Below are 23,080 nucleotides of genomic sequence, written 5' to 3'. Positions count from 1 at the left end.
CACAGCCACTCTCTCTCTCTCTCTCTCTCTCTCTCTCTCTCTCTCTCTCTCTCTCTCTCTCTCTCTCTCTCTCTCTCTCTCTCTCTCTCTCTCTCTCTCTCTCTCTTTTACACAGCATCTGCGAAATTCTGAACCCTTTTACCAGCCTATGAAATATTTCTTCGTATAGCTCATGTTATGCCTTACCCTACCATTCCCCCCCCCCCCACTGGAATGCGACCCGAGAAGAGGTTTACAACCACTTTTCAAATTACTGCTGGGTGAAAAGAATTGGTTAGTCTGTCTTGGGCTGGAGGATTCTGTGACCGCTCACCAATCCTAAGATTGGTGAGCGGTCACAGAATCCTCACCAGTAACAGGTAAGCTGGTACCTGGCAACGGGGAGGAGAAGTTGCAGCGTATTTCCTGGGCCAATATCTAAAGTTTTATTATGAGTATTTTTTTTTTTACCGACCAGTATTTTGTCACATACGACCAAGAGGAGAAGGGTCGGTAATCATATTGTCTGCTCCTATCTCCTCTCCCCGCCCCCTCTCTCCCATCTCTTCCCCCCCACCCCACCCGTCTCCTATCTCCCCCCTCCCCCCCTTCCTTCTCTCTTCCTTCATCCTTCAGCCCCCTTCTATTCTCCCTCCAGAACCAATTTTCCATTCCACCATTCCGTCTCTCCCGTCAACTCGACGGTGCCCTGTTGACTCTGGTCTTGGCTTCGGTCTACAGCTGTTGTCTCACAATTGAATTCCTACTCTTTACTTTGTCCTTTTTTATTATAATTATTTTTGCACGTGGAGAGGCTGGCTATACGTGGCAGAACACTATATTGCTGTGGCTTCTCTTTCTCTGCCGGTGTGTGTTTGTAATTGCTTAGTCACTGAATCTTTTTCTGTTTCATATCTTGTGGCTGTTTTGTTTTAATTTTTTTTTTAGATGTTTTGACTTTCTCTTTCTCTCTCTCTCTCTCTCTCGCTCTCTCTCTCTCTCTCTCTCTCTCTCTCTCTCTCTCTCTCTCTCTCTCTTTCTCTGTCTCATAGAGTGAGAGAGAGAGAGAGACGCAGAAACGACCCACTCTCTGAGTAGTATCTTTTGCTCCTTAATCTGTGTCTGTGCTTCTTAGCCTATAACTTTCCCGTTAGTCAGACTCTTTCTCAGTATGTCGTAGTAGTTTTTGTTTGTCTCTCTGGTATCACACACACACACACACACAAGCAAATGTAATGTGATGAAGATAGGGGTAGGAAGCAGGAGACCAGATACAAGGTACCATTTAGGAGATGAAATACTTCAAGAATCAGAGAGAGAGAAAGACCTGGGGGTTGATATCACGCCAGACCTGTCCCCTGAAGCTCATATCAAGAGGATAACATCAGCGGCATATGCCAGGTTGGCTAACATAAGAACGGCCTTTAGAAACTTGTGTAAGGAATCATTCAGAACATAATATACCACATATGTCAGACCAATCCTGGAGTATGCAGCCCCAGCATGGAGTCCCTATCTAGTCAAGCATAAGACTAAACTGGAAAAGGTTCAAAGGTTTGCCACCAGACTAGTACCCAAGCTGAGAGGTATGAGCTACGAGGAGAGACTACGGGTATTAAAACTCACTTCGTTGGAAGACAGAAGAGTTAGGGGGGACATGATCACCACATTCAAGATTCTCAAGGGAATTGACAGGGTAGATAAAGACAGGCTATTTAACACAAGGGGCACACGCACTAAGAGACACAGGTGGAAACTGAGTGCCCAAATGAGCCACAGAGATATTAGAAAGAACTTTTTTAGTGTCAGAGTGGTTGACAAATGGAATGCATTAGGAAGTAATGTGGTGGAGGCTGACTCCATACACAGTTTCAAGTGTAGATATGATAGAGCCCAATAGGCTCAGGAACCTGTACACCTGTTGTTTGACGGTTGAGAGGCGGGACCAAAGAGCCAGAGCTCAACCCCCGCAAGCACAATTAGGCGAGTACAATTAGGTGAGTACACACACACACACACACCGCCAGGCTACCATGGGGACCTGGTAGCCTGGTGGATAGCGCGCAGGACTCGTAATTCTGTGGCGCGGGTTCAATTCCCGCACCAGGCAGAAACAAATGGGCAAAGTTTCTTTCACCCTGAATGCCCCTGTTACCTAGCAGTAAATAGGTACCTTGGAGTTAGTCAGCTGTCACGGGCTGCTTCCTGGGGTGTGTGTGTGTGTGCGGTGTGGGAAAAAAATAAAAATAATAATAATAGTAGTTAAAAAACAGTTGATTGACAGTTGAGAGGCGGGTCGAAACAGCAGAGCTCAACCCCCGCAAACACAACTAGGTGAATACAACTAGGTGAATACACACACACGCGCGCGCGCACACACTTCTCGCTTCTGGAAGGATAACATGATAGCCCCCGACCTCTCGTTATCATGCATGGTGCATCTCACAAGTAACACAGATCTTTATTCTTATTTGTATCTAGTCTGCGGCATCCTTACTGTGGTGCAGGGCCTTTAGTGTACCTCATTCATTTATTATGCGTCTTATACCCATCCTGTGAGCGGGAGTGCACCCTTTACCCATCCTGTGAGCGGGAGTGCACGCTTTACCCATCCTGTGAGCGGGAGTACACCCTTTACCCATCCTGTGAGCGGGAGTGCACCCTTTACCCATCCTGTGAGCGGGAGTACACCCTTTACCCATCCTGTGAGCGGGAGTGCACCCTTTACCCATCCTGTGAGCGGGAGTACACGCTTTACCCATCCTGTGAGCGGGAGTACACGCTTTACCCATCCTGTGAGCGGGAGTGCACGCTTTACCCATCCTGTGAGCGGGAGTGCACCCTTTACCCATCCTGTGATAGTGGACCCCATACCATCCTGTGAGCGGGAGTGCACCCTTTACCCATCCTGTGATAGTGGACCCCATACCATCCTGTGAGCGGTAGGACCCCCTACCCCCTACCTCATTTCTCCTAAACCGAGTATATTCTCAAGTTATAACTTAATTGAATTTTAAATCGATGGTTTAAATATATAAAAAGTCTATGGCAAACTTGTTTTCTTTGATAGTGCCGGAAGGCTAAGTTTTCATTAATTTGATATTCTAGGGTATACTTAAATAGTGCCGAGTCTAGACAAAAAAAAAACTTCGCCTTTTTACCCCTTTCCCCAATACAGTTGCCGTGCCTACACCCCCCACGTGTATCCCACCACTACTTCCACCCTACACCAACCACCTACACCATACCCCACCTGCAGCCAACACCATCCATCTGCTCACCTCAATTACCGCTTCCAACCCACACCACCCCCCACACACCTGCACCCTATACAACCCATCTGTACTCCACACTACCCACCTCCATCCCAACATTACCCACTTCCAGCCCTACACCCCCACATTTCCAGTCCTCACGCCCCCCACACCTCCAGCCCCACACCCCCACACCTCCAGCCCCACACCCCCACACATCCAGTCCTCACGCCCCCCACACCTCCAGCCCCACGCCCCCCACACTTCCTCCACCTTCTCAAAGTGCATCTTTGTCATCCATCGATTCCTCCTCTTTCTCCATTTGCCTGTCTATCGCCCTTCGCTTCTCTTCCCCTTACATCTATTCATCCCTATATTTCCTAATTTTTCCTGCTCGTCCCTTTTCTCTCCTTTTCACCCATTCTCTTGTTGCTCCTCTGCTTTACCCGGCTGCTCTTCCTCCTGCCTCCCGCCTGCGCCAGGCCTTTGCTAAAAATAACATAATCAGTGTGTATAGTGTTCCTGCAGGGTGAGGGGCGGCAGGGGTGTCCCTGCAGGGTGAGGGCCGGCAGGGGTGTCCCTGCAGGGTGTGGGGCGGCAGGGGTGTCCCTGCAGGGTGAGGGCCGGCAGGGGTGTCCCTGCAGGGTGTGGGGCGGCAGGGGTGTCCCTGCAGGGTGTGGGGCGGCAGGGGTGTCCCTGCAGGGTGAGGGGCGGCAGGGGTGTTCCTGCAGGGTGAGGGCCGGCAGGGGTGTCCCTGCAGGGTGAGGGGCGGCAGGGGTGTCTCTGCAGGGTGAGGGGCGGCAGGGGTGTCCCTGCAGGGTGTGGGGCGGCAGGGGTGTCCCTGTAGGGTGAGGGGCGGCAGGGGTGTCCCTGCAGGGTGAGGAGCGGCAGGGGTATCCCTGCAGGGTGAGGAGCGGCAGGGGTGTCCCTGCAGGGTGTGGGGCGGCAGGGGTGTCCCTGCAGGGTGAGGGGCGGCAGGGGTGTTCCTGCAGGATGAGGGGCGGCAGGGGTGTCCCTGCAGGGTGTGGGGCGGCAGGGGTGCCCTGTAGGGTGTGGGGCGGCAGGGGTGTCCCTGCAGGGTGAGGGGCGGCAGGGGTGCCCCTGTAGGGTGAGGGGCGGCAGGGGTGTCCCTGTAGGGTGAGGGGCGGCAGGGGTGCCCCTGCAGGGTGAGGGGCGGCAGGGGTGTCCCTGCAGGGTGAGGGGCGGCAGGGGTGTCCCTGCAGGGTGAGGGGCGGCAGGGGTGTTCCTGCAGGGTGAGGGGCGGCAGGGGTGTCCCTGTAGGGTGTGGGGCGGCAGGGGTGTCCCTGCAGGGTGAGGGGCGGCAGGGGTGCCCCTGTAGGGTGAGGGGCGGCAGGGGTGTCCCTGTAGGGTGAGGGGCGGCAGGGGTGCCCCTGTAGGGTGAGGGGCGGCAGGGGTGTCCCTGCAGGGTGAGGGGTGGCAGGGGTGTCCATGCTGGGTGAGGGGCGGCAGGGGTGCCCCTGTAGGGTGAGGGGCGGCAGGGGTGCCCCTGTAGGGTGAGGGGCGGCAGGGGTGTCCCTGCTGGGTGAGGGGCGGCAGGGGTGTCCCTGCTGGGTGAGGGGCGGCAGGGGTGCCCCTGTAGGGTGAGGGGCGGCAGGGGTGCCCATGTAGGGTGAGGGGCGGCAGGGGTGCCCATGTAGGGTGAGGGGCGGCAGGGGTGTCCCTGTAGAGTGAGGGGCGGCAGGGCTGCCCCTGTAGGGTGAGGGGCGGCAGGGGCTGTTGCCTGTTACACCTTCAGAAATTATTTCTATTGTCAGCGACGCTCTCTGGGGCTTAAGGAACTGACCGCGCTGGATACATATGCATGTATAATGTTTTACGCGTGTATTGGTGGGTGAGTATATGTATAGATTTATGTATATATGTATGTATATGTGTATGCATGTATGTTTGTATGCATAAATTCTCTCTGTCTCTCACTGTCGCTCTCTCTCTCTCTCTCTCTGTCTCTCACTGTCGCTGTCTCTCTCTCTCTCTCTCTCTCTCTCTCTCTCTCTCTCTCTCTCTCTCTCTCTCTCTCTCTCTCTCTCTCTCTCTCTCTCTCTCTCTCTCTCTCTCTCTCTCTCTCGCGCTCTCTCTCTCTCTCCTTCCCTTCAAAAGGGTCGAAAAGTCTAAAGATAATGGCGCGTGTTTCTGGGTCAACGATGGCTTAAATAAAGGTTTTGCTGGGGGCTGGACACAGGCACCCACATATCTGCCTTAACATGGCTTTTGACCCCAACATACCTGCCTCAACATGGCTTATGACCCCCACATATCTGCCTTCGAAATGCTTATGACCGCACATATCTGTCCTTACCTGGTTTTGTGTCAGGAACTGGGGGGTAATTCTTTAGTTCCCTGTGACCTAATCCCGCTTGGCTTCTTCTGAAACAGCTCGATTATTGTTAAACAAAGTAATGATTGACAAATGATTGACATGCTGGATAGATAAGGATGCAATGATTGACATGCTGGATAGATAAGGATGCAATGAGTGACAGGTTAAGAATCAATGATTGACATGCTGGATAGATAAGGATGCAATGAGTGACAGGTTAAGAATCAATGATTAAGAGGATATGAATCAATGCTTGACAGGTCAGGAAACAATGATTGACTGACCTGGAAACAATGATTGATAGATGAGATAGGTTAGAAAACAGTGATTGACAGTCGAGAGAGGCTAGGAAATAATGATTGACAGATGGGACTGGTTAGAAAATAACAATTGACAGGCTTGTCAGGGTCGACACACACTTTTATCAGTCTACCAGCGCCCAGATTACCCACCTTCCCCTATATTTTCCTCATACGCAGTCATTATAAGTCATAAGAACTCAAAAGTACCCCCCCCCCTCCACATAATATTTCTGGGATTCCCATTCTCTTGTGTGAGGTTTTGCACAATAGAAAACGGATGTGACTCTCTCAATATTTAGACCTGATGTGATATATATATATATATATATATATATATATATATATATATATATATATATATATATATATATATGACAATGTCAGACCACGGAGGAAAAAATGAAACAGGAATTTCCTTAAGTACTTTCGTATATTAATACATCTTCAGAAGGAGTCTTCAGAAGGACTCCTTCTGAAGATGTATTAATATACGAAAGTACTTAAGGAAACTCCTGTTTCATTTTTTCCTCCGTGGTCTGACATTGTCACATTTTTAATCACGTGTTTATTTTCGTGATATACACACACACACATATATATATATATATATATATATATATATATATATATATATATATATATATATATATATATATATATATATATATATATATATATATATATATATATATATATGACTCTGTAGTTTAATTCTCGCCATTCATTAGCGAGCGGACATAAATCGAGGTAGCTTCTCTTCCTCTCTTAAGTTATGTGATAGGCGTAGGAGCAATGTGTTATCCTGGGGTTGAGTGTGCTGTGTTATGAATATGTTTTTGGCTATCCTGGGATGAATTCTCTGCTATGATATGAATTTGTGTTATCCTGGGGTGAGTTCTCTGCTATAATATATACTTATGTATAACTGATATACATAGTCTCTGACTGAAAATGCATATATATATATAATATTTGTAATTATGAAAGAGTGCATTGATATACACACGTGATCACCCCTCCTGTACGTCTTCCCCTTCCCCCCCTGACAGGGTACTGGCCCTTCGGCTTAGTCGGTTGCAACATCTACGTGACGTGCGACGTGCTGGCGTGCACCTCCAGCATCATGCACATGTGCACCATCTCGCTGGGGCGGTACCTAGGCATACGCAACCCGCTCAAGACCCGCAGCAGCAGTAAGAAGGTATAAATATATATATATATAGATCACTCTGCCCCAGACTCCTTTTTTTTACGGGCTATTCATGCCCGTGCCACCTCTTGGGTGGTTTAATCTTTATCAATCAATCAGTCAAAGTCATGCAGTCATTTTTCCCAATTTCAGATCACAGATTTTCCCCTTAAGCCTCAGTGCCCGTTCGATAATAATAGTAATTTGTATTATTATTAGGGAATTTTTCGTTTGTGTAACAATTATTTCACAAAGAAATCACATTAAGGTGATGTGTCACTGAGTGAATCGGCAGGAGCAATGAGGAATCTTCGAACGTGCACACTTTCCATTCCTCAAGCCCACGCCCTACACCACGACATGGTAACAACAATGCATTATGGGATTCAGCTGAATCCTCTAGGGTTCCTGAGGCTTCCAATGAAGCTCAGACAGGGGTTTCACGCATTGACCCCCTCCCTCCGCCATGGACTCTGATTGGGGTCCAGGAGCTGGAGGTAAACCTTTTATTCTCTCCAGGGCGTGTGCTTGGCAGTGCCAAGTGTGCGGGTTCGCATCCTCCTTATGACTCCTACTAATTTTCTCACAACGATTATTATTATTATTGTTAGTAGTAGTAGTAGTAATTATTATTATTATTATTGTTGTTGTTGTTGTTATACAAAGATATCACACTAACGTGAAATCAATTGGAGCAATTTGGAGATTCGAACCAGCGACGTGGGTAAGGTGTGCAGCTTAGAGTACCCAGGTCGCTGGTATTGATCCCAGCATTACTCCAATTGATTTACTAATTATTATAATTATTGTAATTATTATTTGGTTGCTGACACTTTTTTGAGAGGGAGAGGGAGGGAGGGAAAGAGCGAGCGTTTTTTTTTTTTTTTTTTTTGAGAGAGAGAACGTTATTTGCTGTAACGCTGAACTTACTGCAATTTTCAGCTAGACTGTCACAAATTCTCAGACAACATTGTGGAACACTGAGGTAATTCTAAGGTTTTGTAGATGCCAAGTTTGAGGGTACCAAATGCCCACTTCCAGCTCTCGAACCCCCACGAACCCCATGTACCACAGGTCAGAAATACCAATAACCAAGTTGCTGATCTGAAGTCCCTATAAGCTCAGGTTTCAAAGCCCAAGTTACGGGTTCTCAGATTCCCACCATTCCCTCCCTGCTTCAGCCTCCCGGGGCTCATGTCTGCCTGGGCCCGTGGTGCCCCGCGCCCCCGCCTCGCTTCCTGCTCCTCTGGTAATAGAAGTTCCTATCGTTTTTCCAATTTCATTTTCTTCGACTCTATTCTCAGTTATCTCTCTCTCTCTCTCTCTCTCTCTCTCTCTCTCTCTCTCTCTCTCTCTCTCTCTCTCTCTCTCTCTCTCTCTCTCCCTCGTCCTGCATTTGATCATAAAATACATAATCGCTTGCTGCAAATTTGGTTATCGCAAGGATTCAGCAGCCATATATTCAAGACACTGACACTTTTAATTCTATACCTGAAGGCAGGATAATGATTCGCACACCTGAATGACGCCTGCTTTCAGGGTGAGGGGAGTGATGGGTCTCAAGGGGTCGAGTACATATAGAACCTACTCCACATTGATCTTTGCTTCCAGATGCGCCATTGGTTAATTTGAGCGTAATAAAAAGTATTGATATTCATGACTAGTAATGCTTGCACATGCCCACGTGAACATTGCACCTAAAAGTCACACATACACCCGCTTTGAAACGTCAAATGTATTTAAAACAAAACAAGTTTTACACCTCAGTAAGTAATTATTTCAATATATTGAAAGTATATTGTAAGTCTTAATTTTTATACATCTTTAAATTTATTTTATCTTAATATTCGAGCCCCATCCTCCTAAAATGGAAGTGCGTATAGAAACTATTTAGTAGAAAGTCCCAATATGTAGTGATGGACCACCAGAAAGTTGACTTTTGTTTTATTGAATTTGGACAAACCGAAAACTTTTTTTTAAAACTGCAACATAAATATAAAATCTAGCTTAATCTCTCTTAATCAATTTTAGGCCTAATACACGCTAAGGCCTAATATAGTACATATATGTACTATACTAGGCCTAAGAATATTTATGTTTGGTTTTATTTTTATTTTTTTCTGAGCTATACAATCTGAAGTGGTTTGGTACAAACAAGTGCTTTACTGGTGATCCATATTGTTACTTCCCACCAAATACTTAATATAAGTACGGTCATTTTAGGAAGATGCGTTGTAGTATTCTAACAATTTTCAATGTAGAGATCACGAGTTTTTTTTTAAGATATTTTAACTGGTGAAACTTTACATAGGAAGTAGCACAATGTACAGTACATTAGAAGTTCAGTATATGCATATGTTTGAGCGGATTCAATCCATAATGAATGGTTTCAGGATTGTCGATGGAATATATTGCTTGAAACGTTGATTTTATCACGGATATCAATACAAATTTGCATTGAATTTGTTTGAGTTGATTACTGGAACAGCCTTTCTGAGGACTCACTGGAATAGTCATTCAGAAGACCCACTAGAACAATTTTAAAAGACCCACTAGAACAATTTTAAAAGACCCACTAGAAAATTATTTCTGAAGAACCCCTGAAATAGTATTTTAAAGACCACTGGAAACTTTTTGAAGACTAACTAGAAGTCTTTTCTATGACTTACTGGAACAGTCTTTCTAAAGATCCACTGGAGCAACCTTTTTAAAGTCCCACTGTCTTAAAAAAATTACATTAATTAAATTTTTACATAATTTACATAAATTAAAAAAAATGTAAATATGACTCAGTTATACCTGAAATGCTTTTTCGTGAATAATAATCATATAAACTTGTAATGGAATTGAATCGCCTGTTTATTCATTATATTGAGAATAGTTTAGCAGCCTCCATGTCTGTAACAATGTCACAGCTGAACGGAAACGGAGCGACGATTACGATTCCGTGGATCATGACGTGCGTCTGATTCTCTAACATCGTTCATCGGTGCGTTTGATTCTCTCGCATCGTTGATCGGTGCGTCTGATTCTCTCGCATCGTTGATCGGTGCGTCTGATTCTCTAACATCGTTGATAGCTAACGCTCTTTGCCCTCTTTCAGACTGTGGGCGTGAAGGTGGTGTTGGTGTGGCTGTTGGCCATGCTGGTGACCTCCCTCATCACCGTCTTGGGCATCATCGACACCACCAACATCATGCCCGCCGACTACGTCTGCACCATCAACAACCAGACCTTTTTCATCTTCGGGTCCCTGTGCGCCTTCTACATCCCCATGGTCATCATGGTGGTCAGCTACGCCCTCACTGTTCACCTGCTCCGCAAGAAGGCCAAATTCGCCGGGGACGCGCCGGCGGGCAAAGCGCGGACCATGGGCAGGTATCGCTCCGTTCGACGGAAACACCAGCAGACAACCCATTCCTTCGCCTTCACCCCGAGAACCTCGTACCGGGGGTCGTACTCCAACGGTCACGCCGGCCATTACGAGTTCTCCAACATTCACAAATGCGAGCAAGCGACCCAGACGCCGGAGTCTATCGCTCGTGAAACGAGAAACTTTAAGTTGAAAGCTCTACGCTTACAGCTCGTTGGAACCGCTGCGTGGCATCTCCGCTTTCTGCCGACGAGAAAAAGGGACGCCTTAGCCGCCAACGCCGTCGCTAACGAGCAGAAAGCTTCGAAAGTGCTCGGTCTAGTTTTCTTTGCCTTCGTCATATGTTGGACACCGTTTTTTATCCTCAACATATACTTCGCGGCGTGCCCGACCTGCCACGTGAATGACCACGTGGCCAACGTGTGTCTGTGGCTCGGCTACGTCTCCTCCACCATCAACCCCATCATCTATACTATCTTCAATCGCACCTTCAAGGCGGCGTTTATCAAAATCCTTAAGTGTGACTACAATTTTGACCACCGACACGTGAGATCGCATTCGATGTCGGACAATATGGCGGGCCCGTACGGGGGACCCACGCCGTCAGCCGTGGCCACACCTTGCTCCATTCGCACTCTCTCCACCTACGTCAAGAGCCCTAGTTACCAGCACGCTCTCACAAGCCCAGAACAAGAGCAGGAGCATCAGTGCTGACTCGTACAACAATCAGAGAGTCGTCACATGAGTGTTTACAACCCAGAGACAATCACATACATGTTGATTGCTCGATAGACGGAACAAACGCAGGATTTGAAACTCCTGCTTCACTGCCCGCTATTTAACGCAAACACTAAACTAGTTTACTTAAATCATAACCAAACAAGCGCACAAAATCAAATGGGACTTTATACATGTAGAGTATCTCCAAATGATCAGTCTCTAGTGTACAGAAGTCGGAAAGAACAGTAGTTCCCAACGTCTGTCAATTTATACGTAACCAAACAATGTGTATTTAAAACCATCTGCCTGAAAAAAAATACTTTTTTGTGTAAGAGATGCTATATAGGATTTATCCAATGTAAACATGTATATTACGTAGGCTAAAGGGGGAATGTTACTATGATGAATGTTGTAAGACAATAATATAGTTAAATTTCAGCACAAAAGAGCTCCCAATAACTAAACAAATTATGAGATAGCAGTTGTTTAATATATATATTTAAAACTCGTATAAACTACCTCTTACGATCGCCACCGAGTACATTAGAGCTTGTTGTTATGTCTGAAGGTTGGGTGATTATTCCTGACGTTTGCCTAAACATAAAATCTGGAAAATAAGGCCAGTTAGTTATCTCGGAGGCTTTGTGATGATGATAACTGAGAATGGTTTGGGGGATCATGACTACCGGTACTCTTTGTAAGCTTGTGATTTTGATCCAGTTATTAATGGTTCTATGAACATGATTTACTAAAAGCAGGCCTGTTATCATGACTCACTGATAGTGACCGTGTTTTCACAACCAATGATATTGATTAACCTGAGAACGTTCATCGCTGATCGTCTCCTGATTGTGAATATAACTTTCTGATAGTGAACTTATGATCACAACCCGATAGTGTACTCCTTGTTGTTACAGGAACCTAAGGATAAAGCTATATCCAGAAGGCCTTTTGACTACGCAAAGCACCGCTCATCTACATTTAAACAATCACGTGATTGTCCAATCAAAACAAATCCCATTTAAATGTGCTGTCTCGTGTTCGAGCCTTTGTACATATATATTGTTAGAACCTATTTTTATATCTCCCTTCTTAAATCCGTTCATTCAATTGTAAACTTCAGTCATATCTCCTCTTGCTCTTCAGCCATTTCATGTAATGTAAATTGAGTCTCCATAATCTCTCTTCATACGACAGATTCCAAATTCCCATGATTAACTTACCCATCTTCTCTGAATAATCTTACGAGAATTTACATTAATTTTATAGTACGGTGCTCAAAACTTTGCTGCATAATCCAAGTCCGGATAAAGTTGAAAGTGAGTTTTTGACTAATATTTCTGGATATGAATCCTAGCACTCTATTGGCCTTATTTCTAAAATTTATGCATTGACTTCTTGGGTTTCAGAATCTTACTAATAATAACTCACATTCCTTCTCACAATCTGATTTCACAATTTCACTTTTGTGTAGTGGATATCTGGCACCTGTGCTTTATTTTCTTATGTAAGAACCCTCCACTTATCAGCACTGAATCAAATTTGATTATTTTCAGTCCATTTTGGAAAAGCGTGTCTTTGTTCTCCTGTTACTGAATCTTCGTCTGTATTCGTTTCAGTGTCATCCCCAGATTTACAAATGTTGATGTTCGTTTCTGTATCTAAACAATTTATTCTGACCGTCTCTGCAATGACTTCCCCTGAAACAGTTTTAAGAGAAGTTTCTCTGATTCCCTCCGTTTCTACTGTCCTTATCAGTCTCTCATATGAAGCGGTAATAAAATCTTTACAAAACTCTATTATAACTTAAGTATACAATTTAGGTCCTGCCTCGTATGAGCCAGTAAGTTTTCATTAGTTTATTCATTATTCTTATGTTCTTATTGAGTTTCTTAATTACACTATGTGATGTCAATAACAAACACAAATTACAATACAGTGTCATCTCTAAACATAGGCAAACACACTGAATATGATGATTGTAGTTTATATTTTTGTTAGCGTCTTGACTCTTCAAACAAAATATTCAGGTGTAAACACTGGCAAAAGGGCCTGACAGCTGAGAGGACAGCGCTAAGGATTCGTAGTCCTGAGGTTCCGAGTTCGATCCTCGGAGGAGGCGGAAACAAATGGGCAAAGTTTCTTTCGCCCTGATGGGCCTGTTCAGTTAGCAGTAAATAGGTACCTGAGAGTTAAGCAGCTGCTACGGGCTGCTTCCTGAGGGTGTGTAAGAAAAAGGAGGCCAGGTCGAGGACTGGGCCGCGGGGACTCTAAGCTCCGAAATCATCTCAAGATGGTGGGTTTGTTAACATAACTTGCTGAAGGGGAACTTTTTGTGTTTCATAATTCACTGATAGTGAGCTTTTGAGCAGAACTCATTAATGATGAGCTCGTGAGCTTGACGCACTGTTCTGGTGTATATCTAGTAGGGTGTGTACTATTTTAGGAAACGAGGAGACAGCTGCTGCTGCTGCTGCTGCTGCTTCTCTCTCTCTCTCTCTCTCTCTCTCTCTCTCTCTCTCTCTCTCTCTCTCTCTCTCTCTCTCTCTCTCTCTCTCTCTCTCTCTCTCTCTCTCTCTCTCTCTCCCTTCCGCCCTTCCTCGCTTCCACACTCTAACGTACAAACTAATTTGACAAGCAGCTGTTGCATAATGTAATCTCTACCGTTTCATTTCCCCCTTGTCGACGGTGACATTCCTGAAGGAGATAATCAGTGGCAGGGGGCGGCAGTTCCCGCAGACCAACAGCCTCCCGGGGGGCTTTTCCTCTCCAGATGTGCCAGTTCATTCTCTTCTCGCTGCCTGTAAGGGACCTTCAGCCCCCCATCCAATTATCATTGGATATCTGAGCAAAAATGTCAACTGTCATGGTTGATTAAGAGGTCATTCAACTATGAAATTGAACATATTTCGACCCAGAGGTCAACTGACGCATCACAAAAAAAGTGGTACCTTCATAAAAATGTGACTCTACTGTGTATTGGTATTTATTGGATTAAAAAAAATATATATATATATATATCACAGTGATTAAAAAGATTTATTGTTATTATTTTGTATTTGTTTCAGTGATGCCAGCTGAGCCGTGGGGATAGTCAGGTATACAACGAAAATAGAATGAAGGAATAAAAGGTTTTGTTTGTTTTTGTTATTTTTGACTGGATGAAGACTGTACAACGGCTGTTTGGACAATGATGTTTTAGCAAACACTCTCTTGACCGACGCGTCGAACTAACCTTCGCTACCCGACCCTCGTTGACCGACACCCCCTTCCCCCTCCCTGATTGACACTTTGAGCGAACCCTCGATCGTTAACCCAGCCGCCAAACACCCTGTTTATGCAGCCCGTCCTCCAAACAAAGATCCAAAGGTGATTCCATGCACCCGCCAAACCCCCTGTTTATGAATGAAAAGTGGTTTACACACGACTCACAACTGCTGACGTTCGAACATATCCGGAACAAGTGTTTCACTGACGAATTTTGTTCGAATCACAACGCTATAAATGCTTCACCCACGTACTACAAATACAAATAATCGCCAACAGAACCTAAACACCTAACCTAACCTAACCTAACCTATGCACAATATGCTAATATATTATAATATTAATTTATACTTGAGAAAATTCCCGTTTTGAATGAACAGCATATTAAAATTTATGAATGCGTCTGTGGGGTCGACCGCTAGATGTAATGGACTTGAGTCGAGGACGGGTTGGTTTATGAAGGAAAAATTGTTTACACACGACTCACAACTGATGATCTTCGAACATTTCTCGAAAAGTGCTTCGCCGACGACCTCTGTTCGAAACACAATGCTGTAAATGCCTCATCCACGAACTTCAAATACAAATAATTGCCTACAGAACCTCAACACCTAACCTAACCTACGCCTAAATATACACAGAACTTCAGTGAATAATAATATTAATGTAAATGTGAGAATAAACCTATTTCTATAAAACATTAGATTAAAATTGATGAAGGTGGTGTTTAGGGAGGGGGGGGGGAGGGCCGCTGTTTCATCGCACCTGGGCTGAAGAGCTGGTTGTTTTTTCAAGCAAACCCTCACTCGTCGATAGACACGTCGAATCCCAGCCTTCACAGATAGGCACACGACTAACGGACTCACTCACTGACTCGCTGACTCACTGACTCACTCACTGACTCACTCACTGACTCACTCACTGACTCACTCACTGACTCACTCACTGACTCACGGTGCTCGAGGTCGCAATCGATATGCGCAATTTTTTGGTGGGTAATAACAGACATTGTGTTAAGACACGTGCCAGTGAATATTTAGTGCAGTAGTTAAAACCCTTCCCAGGAGGAAGGAGGTCGAGACAGTGGTAACCTTCACAGTTGCCGCAGTTACAGAATCGACATGAGAATGGTTCAGGACGGACCGAAACGTCGTCGTCCCTTCACCTTCTAGTGTGTGGTCTGGTCAACTTACTTTAGCCACGTTATTGTGACTCATCGCCTGCAACCTTCACAGTGTTTTCAACCTAATTGCCAGACTTGTAAGGTGTCACGTGAAATGCCGATAATTACAAGCGGGAGGAAAATGGAAGACTGGGTAATTATAAATAAGAAATAAGAAAGAATATAATTATATGTGAAGAAACAAAGAAGTGAAAAGGGCAAGAGAGGTAATTTAACAGGCAGACGGAACGCCGCTAATGACCTTGTTGTGTGGTGGGATCGAACGCCAGTATCGGGTAAGCTTCTCAAAATTCTTCATTTGTGTGCAAAATCATATCTACAGTAACTGCTATCTGAAAGATGTGTAATTAGAGTTTATCCAGTTTAAAGATATCGAGTATGTGGCTAATTTCATATAATGAACAGACGACTGAGAACCAACCGAGCCATAGATATGTTAGAGTGGTGTGTGTGTGTGTGTGTGTGTGTGTGTGTGTGTGTGTGTGTGTGTGTGTGTGTGTGTGTATTCACCACTTGTGCTTGCGGGGGTTGAGCTCTGCTCTTTCGGCCCGCCTCTCAACTGTCAATCAATCAATCAATCAATCAACTGATCCCCCCCCCCCACACACACATACACCCACACACAGGAAGCAGCCCGTAGCAGCTATCTAACTCCCAGGTACCTATTTACTGCTAGGTGAACAGTATGTGTGTGTGTGTGTTCTGTAAAGATATGAATCGGTTCCCAATTGCCAAATTACTGTGAACTTGAAGTTTTGTGGAACGACCCATTTCCTTTCCATCTGAGATGGTCATCCCATAATTCTTTGCACTGAAACCCTCGGTTTTCTGAGAAGGTCGAGGATTAAAAGGTCATTCATTTATTATTCATTGATATCAGCATACACAAAACATATGAATATCATACATCTTATCAACTATGAATAATTGTTGAGGAAATATCAAGATTCGTAAATATCAACTGAGATTCGTAGTTAATATTGAAGAGTTCTTAGCCCTCTTTTCCATTACTGTGAAGGTTGGTTCAATGCTTAGACAGTCATTGGACGTGAATTCTCTTATTGTATTAGTTGACAACAAATTTGTATCGTGTGGGACGGTAACCAACTACGTGTGGGACGGTAACCAACTACGTGTGGGACGGTAACCAACTACGTGTGGGACGGTAACCAACTACCCGACCTCACAACAACAGTCTGAACAGGTGTGGCCAAGTATCGAGAAAACTGTAGTAGAGGGTAGTCGAGGGTATGAGGCCAAAAATAAGGGGGAAATCAGACCAAGTAGAGCTGTGTGGACCAATATCATAGAGGGGTAATGTGGCCGAGTAGTAAGGAATTATATGCACAAGTAAAATCAATTTAACCCAGTAGCAATTTCTGACTCAAAAATTGGACGTTACGGATATGTATTGCAAGCTTGTGAAACATAACTAATTTTGTTTAATTCGTGTGTTACAAAGATAAATAATTATTCATAAATGTATGATACAAAAATTCTAAATGAATATTAGCAACTATAAACTATATAGGAACTATAAACAGGAACTATAAACTTCCTGTCACTTTAAGTTCACACTCTAAATGGGAGGGAAATTGAAATAAAGTTAATTAAGGTATAAATACACACAAAGGGATGAGGTAGCTCAAGCTATTCTCGCCGGGAGGAAGGATGGGAACTCTAGTGTCCTTCTCTCGTTCTAGTGACGATAATAAGGACAAGAAAACCACACGTCTGTAATATCTCTACCAGAAAGTAAATAGAAGCCATATGATGGGATCGAACCTGCGCACCTGAATTCCTCAGGAATACGCTCTACCGACTGGACCAATGACGGTTTTAATATAAACTCAAAAAACATATTAATAACAAAAAGGGTATTTATAAATAACTTGGCTTTTTAGGCACTAGAGGATCAAACAATTTGCTCCAGGTTACCAGTATTTTCATATCATTCCCAAGCTCTGTATTAATGCGTATGAATGTATATGTGTATTCAAATTGTGTATTTATAATGTAGCTTTGTACATGCAAATAATAGGGGTAGTGTGTACATACATGCAATAATGTACCTGTGTACATATATATATATATATATATATATATATATATATATATATATATATATATATATATATATATATATATATATATATATATAATATATATATATATATATATATATATATTCCATCGTTATAATGTACATACTATACTAGAACTATGTACATACAATACAGGAATTATGAACATACAAATATATTTACTGTATAATGGATGTAAACACTATAGTCTTCAATTTATAGAATCTATTTATTGATGTCTCAGAAGACGATAATATGTATGTGTGTATTCTTGAAGTGTTTTGTAAATTTGTAGGTGAAGGAAGTATACATATTATATGTGTACGTTGTATGTTTTACCAACTTGTATTATCCAGGACTTGTAGTCTCTGACTTAGGATTATTATTTGTAAATAATGCATTTTTACCCTTGTATATATTTCATGGATTAGGATTTATCAGTCTGTCTTTAATCTCTACCTTTGCTGATGTATAAATGGACAAATTAATAAACAGATGAAAGGTCTTTTTAGATAACAAGATTAAATTAAGATCTTTTATGATAGATGGATTTTTTTTTTATTCTGTACAAGTAACACAGAAATCACGAATTTACTTTACATTTATGAAAGAACTCTTTGTACATTGCAAGTGCTACAGTGTACCTTTGCTAGGCAACTTTGCTAGATGCCACTGTCTGAGAGGACCACTTCGCCAGGAGCCACAATGAGCCAGTTGCAACTATGGCACCATAATCTTGTGAGCTTCTTGCAGATAGTTGCAGCTAGGAAGCACGAGCTAGTTGCTGAATATCTATTTTTGTTTTTTTTTGTTTTTACCCCTTTTTAGAGAAGAGGTTCGTGACGGTCTCTCGCTGTGTGCTTCGGTAAGGCTCATTGTACACGTGTTGTGGTAAGGGGAGATGAGCCTTACAGACACACATGCACACACCTGGGGCCAGATTAACGAAGCAGTTACGCAAGCACTTACGAACGTGTACATCTTTCCTCAATCTTTGGCGGCTTTGTTTAGAATTATTAAACAGTTAATGAGCTCTGAAGCACCAGGAGGCTGTTTATGGCAATAACAACAGTTGATTGGGAAGTTTTCATGCTTGTAAACTGTTTAATAAATGTAACCAAAGCCATCAAAGATTGAGGAAAGATGTACAGGTTCGTAAGTACTTGCGTAACTGCTTCGTGAATCTGGCCCGTGGCGCTACAGCTGCCCCCTCCCCACAGAACTGGCTCCCGTTTTCTTATATTTAGTGTCTCAACTATGGTGATTGAGGAGTTAACAGGTTAACATGCCACATAAACCAGCTAGCATACTTCGCTGCATACCACACCAACCGCATACACACCGCATACCACATCAACCACGTACACACCGCATATCACATCATCTAGATATATATATATAGCATACCTCGCCACATACTGTATGAACCGGTGTAGAATGCGATGTATTATCCTCATACTGTAATATGGCGTATGTATACAGTTCAGAATCCTTATATAGACTAGAGGATGACTCTATTTAACGCACAGAATTGTAATAGGGTTAACTGTTCATGTTAAATGTTACAAATAACATTCGGATTGTAATTACAAAACAAAAGGGGGAGGGCCACACCACATCCTTCACCCCCACACACCACATCCGTCACCCCCACACCACATCCTTCACCCCCACACAACACATCCTTCACCCCCACACACCACATCCTTCACCCCCACACAACACATCCTTCACCCCCACACAACACATCCTTCACCCCCACACACCACATCCTTCACCCCCACACAACACATCCTTCACCCCCACACACCACATCCTTCACCCCCACACCACATCCTTCACCCCCACACCACATCCTTCGCCCCCACACCACATCCTTCACCCCCACACAACACATCCTTCACCCCCACACAACACATCCTTCACCCCCACACAACACATCCTTCACCCCCACACCACATCCTTCACCCCCACACAACACATCCTTCACCCCCACACCACATCCTTCACCCCCCCACACCACATCCTTCACCCCCACACAACACATCCTTCACCCCCACACCACATCCTTCACCCCCCCCACACCATATCCTTTACCCCCCACACCACATCCTTCACCCCCACACAACACATCCTTCACCCCCCCACACCACATCCTTCACCCCCCTACACCACATCCTTCACCCCCACACCACATCCTTCACCCCCCCCACACCACATCCTTCACCCCCACACCACACATCCTTCACCCCCACACACCACATCCTTCACCCCCCACACCACATCCTTCACCCCCACACAACACACCCTTCACCCCCACACCACATCCTTCACCCCCAGACCACATCCTTCACCCCCCACAACACATCCTTCACCCCCCACAACACATCCTTCACCCCCACACCACATCCTTCACCCCCACAACACATCCTTCACCCCCACAACACATCCTTCACCTCCACACATCCTTCACCCCCACACATCCTTCACCCCCACAACACATCCTTCACCCCCACACCACATCCTTCACCCCCACACCACATCCTTCACCCCCACAACACATCCTTCACCCCCCACAACACATCCTTCACCTCCACACATCCTTCACCCTCACAACACATCCTTCACCCCACACATCCTTCACCCCACACATCCTTCACCTCCACACATCCTTCACCCCCACAACACATCCTTCACCCCCCACACCACATCCTTCACCCCCACAACACATCCTTCACCTCCACACATCCTTCACCCCCACAACACATCCTTCACCTCCACACATCCTTCACCCCCACAACACATCCTTCACCCCCCACACCACATCCTTCACCCCCACAACACATCCTTCACCCCCACAACACATCCTTCACCTCCACACAACCTTCACCCCCACAACACATCCTTCACCCCCCACACCACATCCTTCACCCCCCACAACACATCCTTCACCCCCCACAACACATCCTTCACCCCCCACAACACATCCTTCACCCCCCACAACACATCCTTCACCCCCCACAACACATCCTTCACCCCCACACATCCTTCACCCCCACACATCCTTCACCCCCACAACACATCCTTCACCCCCACACATCCTTCACTCCCACAACACATCCTTCACCCCCACACATCCTTCACCCCCACAACACATCCTTCACCCCCCACACCACATCCTTCACCCCCACAACACATCCTTCACCCCCCACAACACATCCTTCACCCCCACATCACACATCCTTCACCCCCCACATCACATCCTTCACCCCCACATCACACATCCTTCACCCCCACATCACACATCCTTCACCTCCACATCACACATCCTTCACCCCCACATCACACATCCTTCACCCCCACATCACACATCCTTCACCCCCACATCACACATCCTTCACCCCCACATCACACATCCTTCACCCCCACATCACACATCCTTCACCCCCACAACACATCCTTCACCCCCACAACACATCCTTCACCCCCCACACCACATCCTTCACCCCCCACAACACATCCTTCACCCCCCACAACACATCCTTCACCCCCCACAACACATCCTTCACCCCCACAACACATCCTTCACCCCCACAACACATCACTGCTAGTTGGTAAGCTATTATGACCGTTACTGACCTAATGTGAAGGGGTTCAACAATGGGCATATATTAGGTCACAGTGGTGACCTAATATATGCCCCATTAGTGACCTCATATACTCGTTAGTGACCCAATGCGGTTGTTGTTGGCGTAATGTAAACTTTGGTGACTTATAGTGACCTAATATGACCTTTAATGACCTAAAAGGGCCTTTAATGACCTAAAAGGACCTTTTGGTGGCCCTAATATAACTGCTGGTGACCTAATATGACCATTGGTTACTTTTAGTAACCTAATATGACCTTTAGTGACTTGATATGACCTTTGGTGACCTAATATGACAGTGACCTAAAATGGACTAACGTGATTCTTGTTGACCTTAAGTGGCCTAGTATGAGCGTTAGTGACCTAATGTGACCGTTGATGACCTAATGTGACCGTTGATGACCTAATGTGACCGTTGATGACCTAATGTGACCGTTGATGACCTAATAAGACCGAATATGATCGTTAGTCATCTAAAATATCCATGAGATCTTTGCCATCTAACTCAACCATTGGACGAGTCTGTGAGGTTTGACCAAGTATTATCTCCTGCTCCCTTAACCTGCCCGGTATCAACAGTTTATTACACCCAAGAGGTGCCTCTTATTTTGAAAACTTGCTAGTTTTATATTGTGTGTTTAGAAGAGCGGATCTCACTTCATCTCACGTGAACTTGTACAAATTACCTCTAACCTACACCTCTAATACACAGATGCGTGATTGTGCTATTAATTTAATATACATACATGTATGTATATATGTAAATACAGGTATGAAGATTCATTGATGACAATGTACATTGTAGATGCTGTGGGTTAGGCTGGCGGCCATCCAGGGAACATTTTGGCCAGGTCGGCGGCCATCTATGGAACATTTTGGCCAGGTCGGGGGACATCCAGGGAGCATTTTGGCCAGGCCGGCGGCCATCCAGGGAGCTCTACAGTCGGGTTGATGACCAGTGCTGTGGCCAGGCCAATGGCCATCCAAAAAACTTCCCGGAGAGGGAGTCAGTGTCTTCTTTTTTCTCTCAGATGTAATCGGTCCATTGAGATGCTGCTGAGCTGACCTTGAGCTCTGTGATAGAGCTTTCATGGTGTTCAGCACTAGCCAGGTGCATATGGTCGGTGCCTGCCTGGCCTAGTACCTACCTGGATGGCCTGCCTGGCCTAGTACCTACCTGGATGGCCTGCCGGGCCTAGTACCTACCTGGATGGCCTGCCTGGCCTAGTACCTACCTGGATGGCCTGCCGGGCCTAGTACCTACCTGGATGGCCTGCCGGGCCTAGTACCTACCTGGATGGCCTGCCGGGCCTAGTACCTACCTGGATGGCCTGCCGGGCCTAGTACCTACCTGGATGGCCTGCCGGGTCTATACCTACCTTGTCAGCCTACCTAACCTACCTACCTATGTGACCTACCCGGTCTATTGGAGTCAGGCAAAGCCTCCCACCAATAGACTATACATATGTATGTTTATGTTCGTATTACCAGGCATCATCGTGGCCATACAGGCCGGATACATCTGTATCAGTCTTTGTAATAAAGGAATAAGAAATGCAGTTGTATAACTCTCTTGTCCTGTACACGATGGGTACGCGTTGAGATGCTCTGACGAGACTCCCGCATGCATGTCTGGTAAAATTTTGATTGCTGCCGCCGGAGGCGGCTAGTTTATTGTGCACCCCATACTCACCCTGTGAGCGGTAGCGCAAAAAGCATTACAGAGGCCACAAAAAGTCATTAT

At 45.2% G+C, this 23,080-nt stretch overlaps 1 protein-coding gene across 2 annotated transcripts in view; it reads left to right on the top strand.

Annotated features, from left to right (window-relative positions):
* The window catches only part of LOC123762694 (5-hydroxytryptamine receptor 2A), a 513,254-nt gene extending 499,767 nt beyond the window's left edge, over positions 1 to 13,487 (top strand). For both annotated transcript variants that reach the window (XM_069332380.1, XM_069332381.1), the window contains 2 exons: positions 6,923 to 7,074; positions 10,166 to 13,487. In XM_069332380.1, coding sequence (XP_069188481.1) covers positions 6,923 to 7,074; positions 10,166 to 11,149 — 1,136 coding nt within the window. In that variant the 3' untranslated portion in view covers positions 11,150 to 13,487. The remainder of the gene's footprint in view (positions 1 to 6,922; positions 7,075 to 10,165) is intronic.
* The last annotated feature ends 9,593 nt before the right edge of the window (positions 13,488 to 23,080 follow it).

This window comes from Procambarus clarkii, chromosome 27, assembly GCF_040958095.1.
Source record: "Procambarus clarkii isolate CNS0578487 chromosome 27, FALCON_Pclarkii_2.0, whole genome shotgun sequence".
In the NCBI taxonomy this organism is placed as follows: domain Eukaryota; kingdom Metazoa; phylum Arthropoda; class Malacostraca; order Decapoda; family Cambaridae; genus Procambarus; species Procambarus clarkii.
The sequence above is the reverse complement of the archived record's forward strand: the minus strand, read 5'-3'. Positions and strand labels throughout refer to the sequence as shown.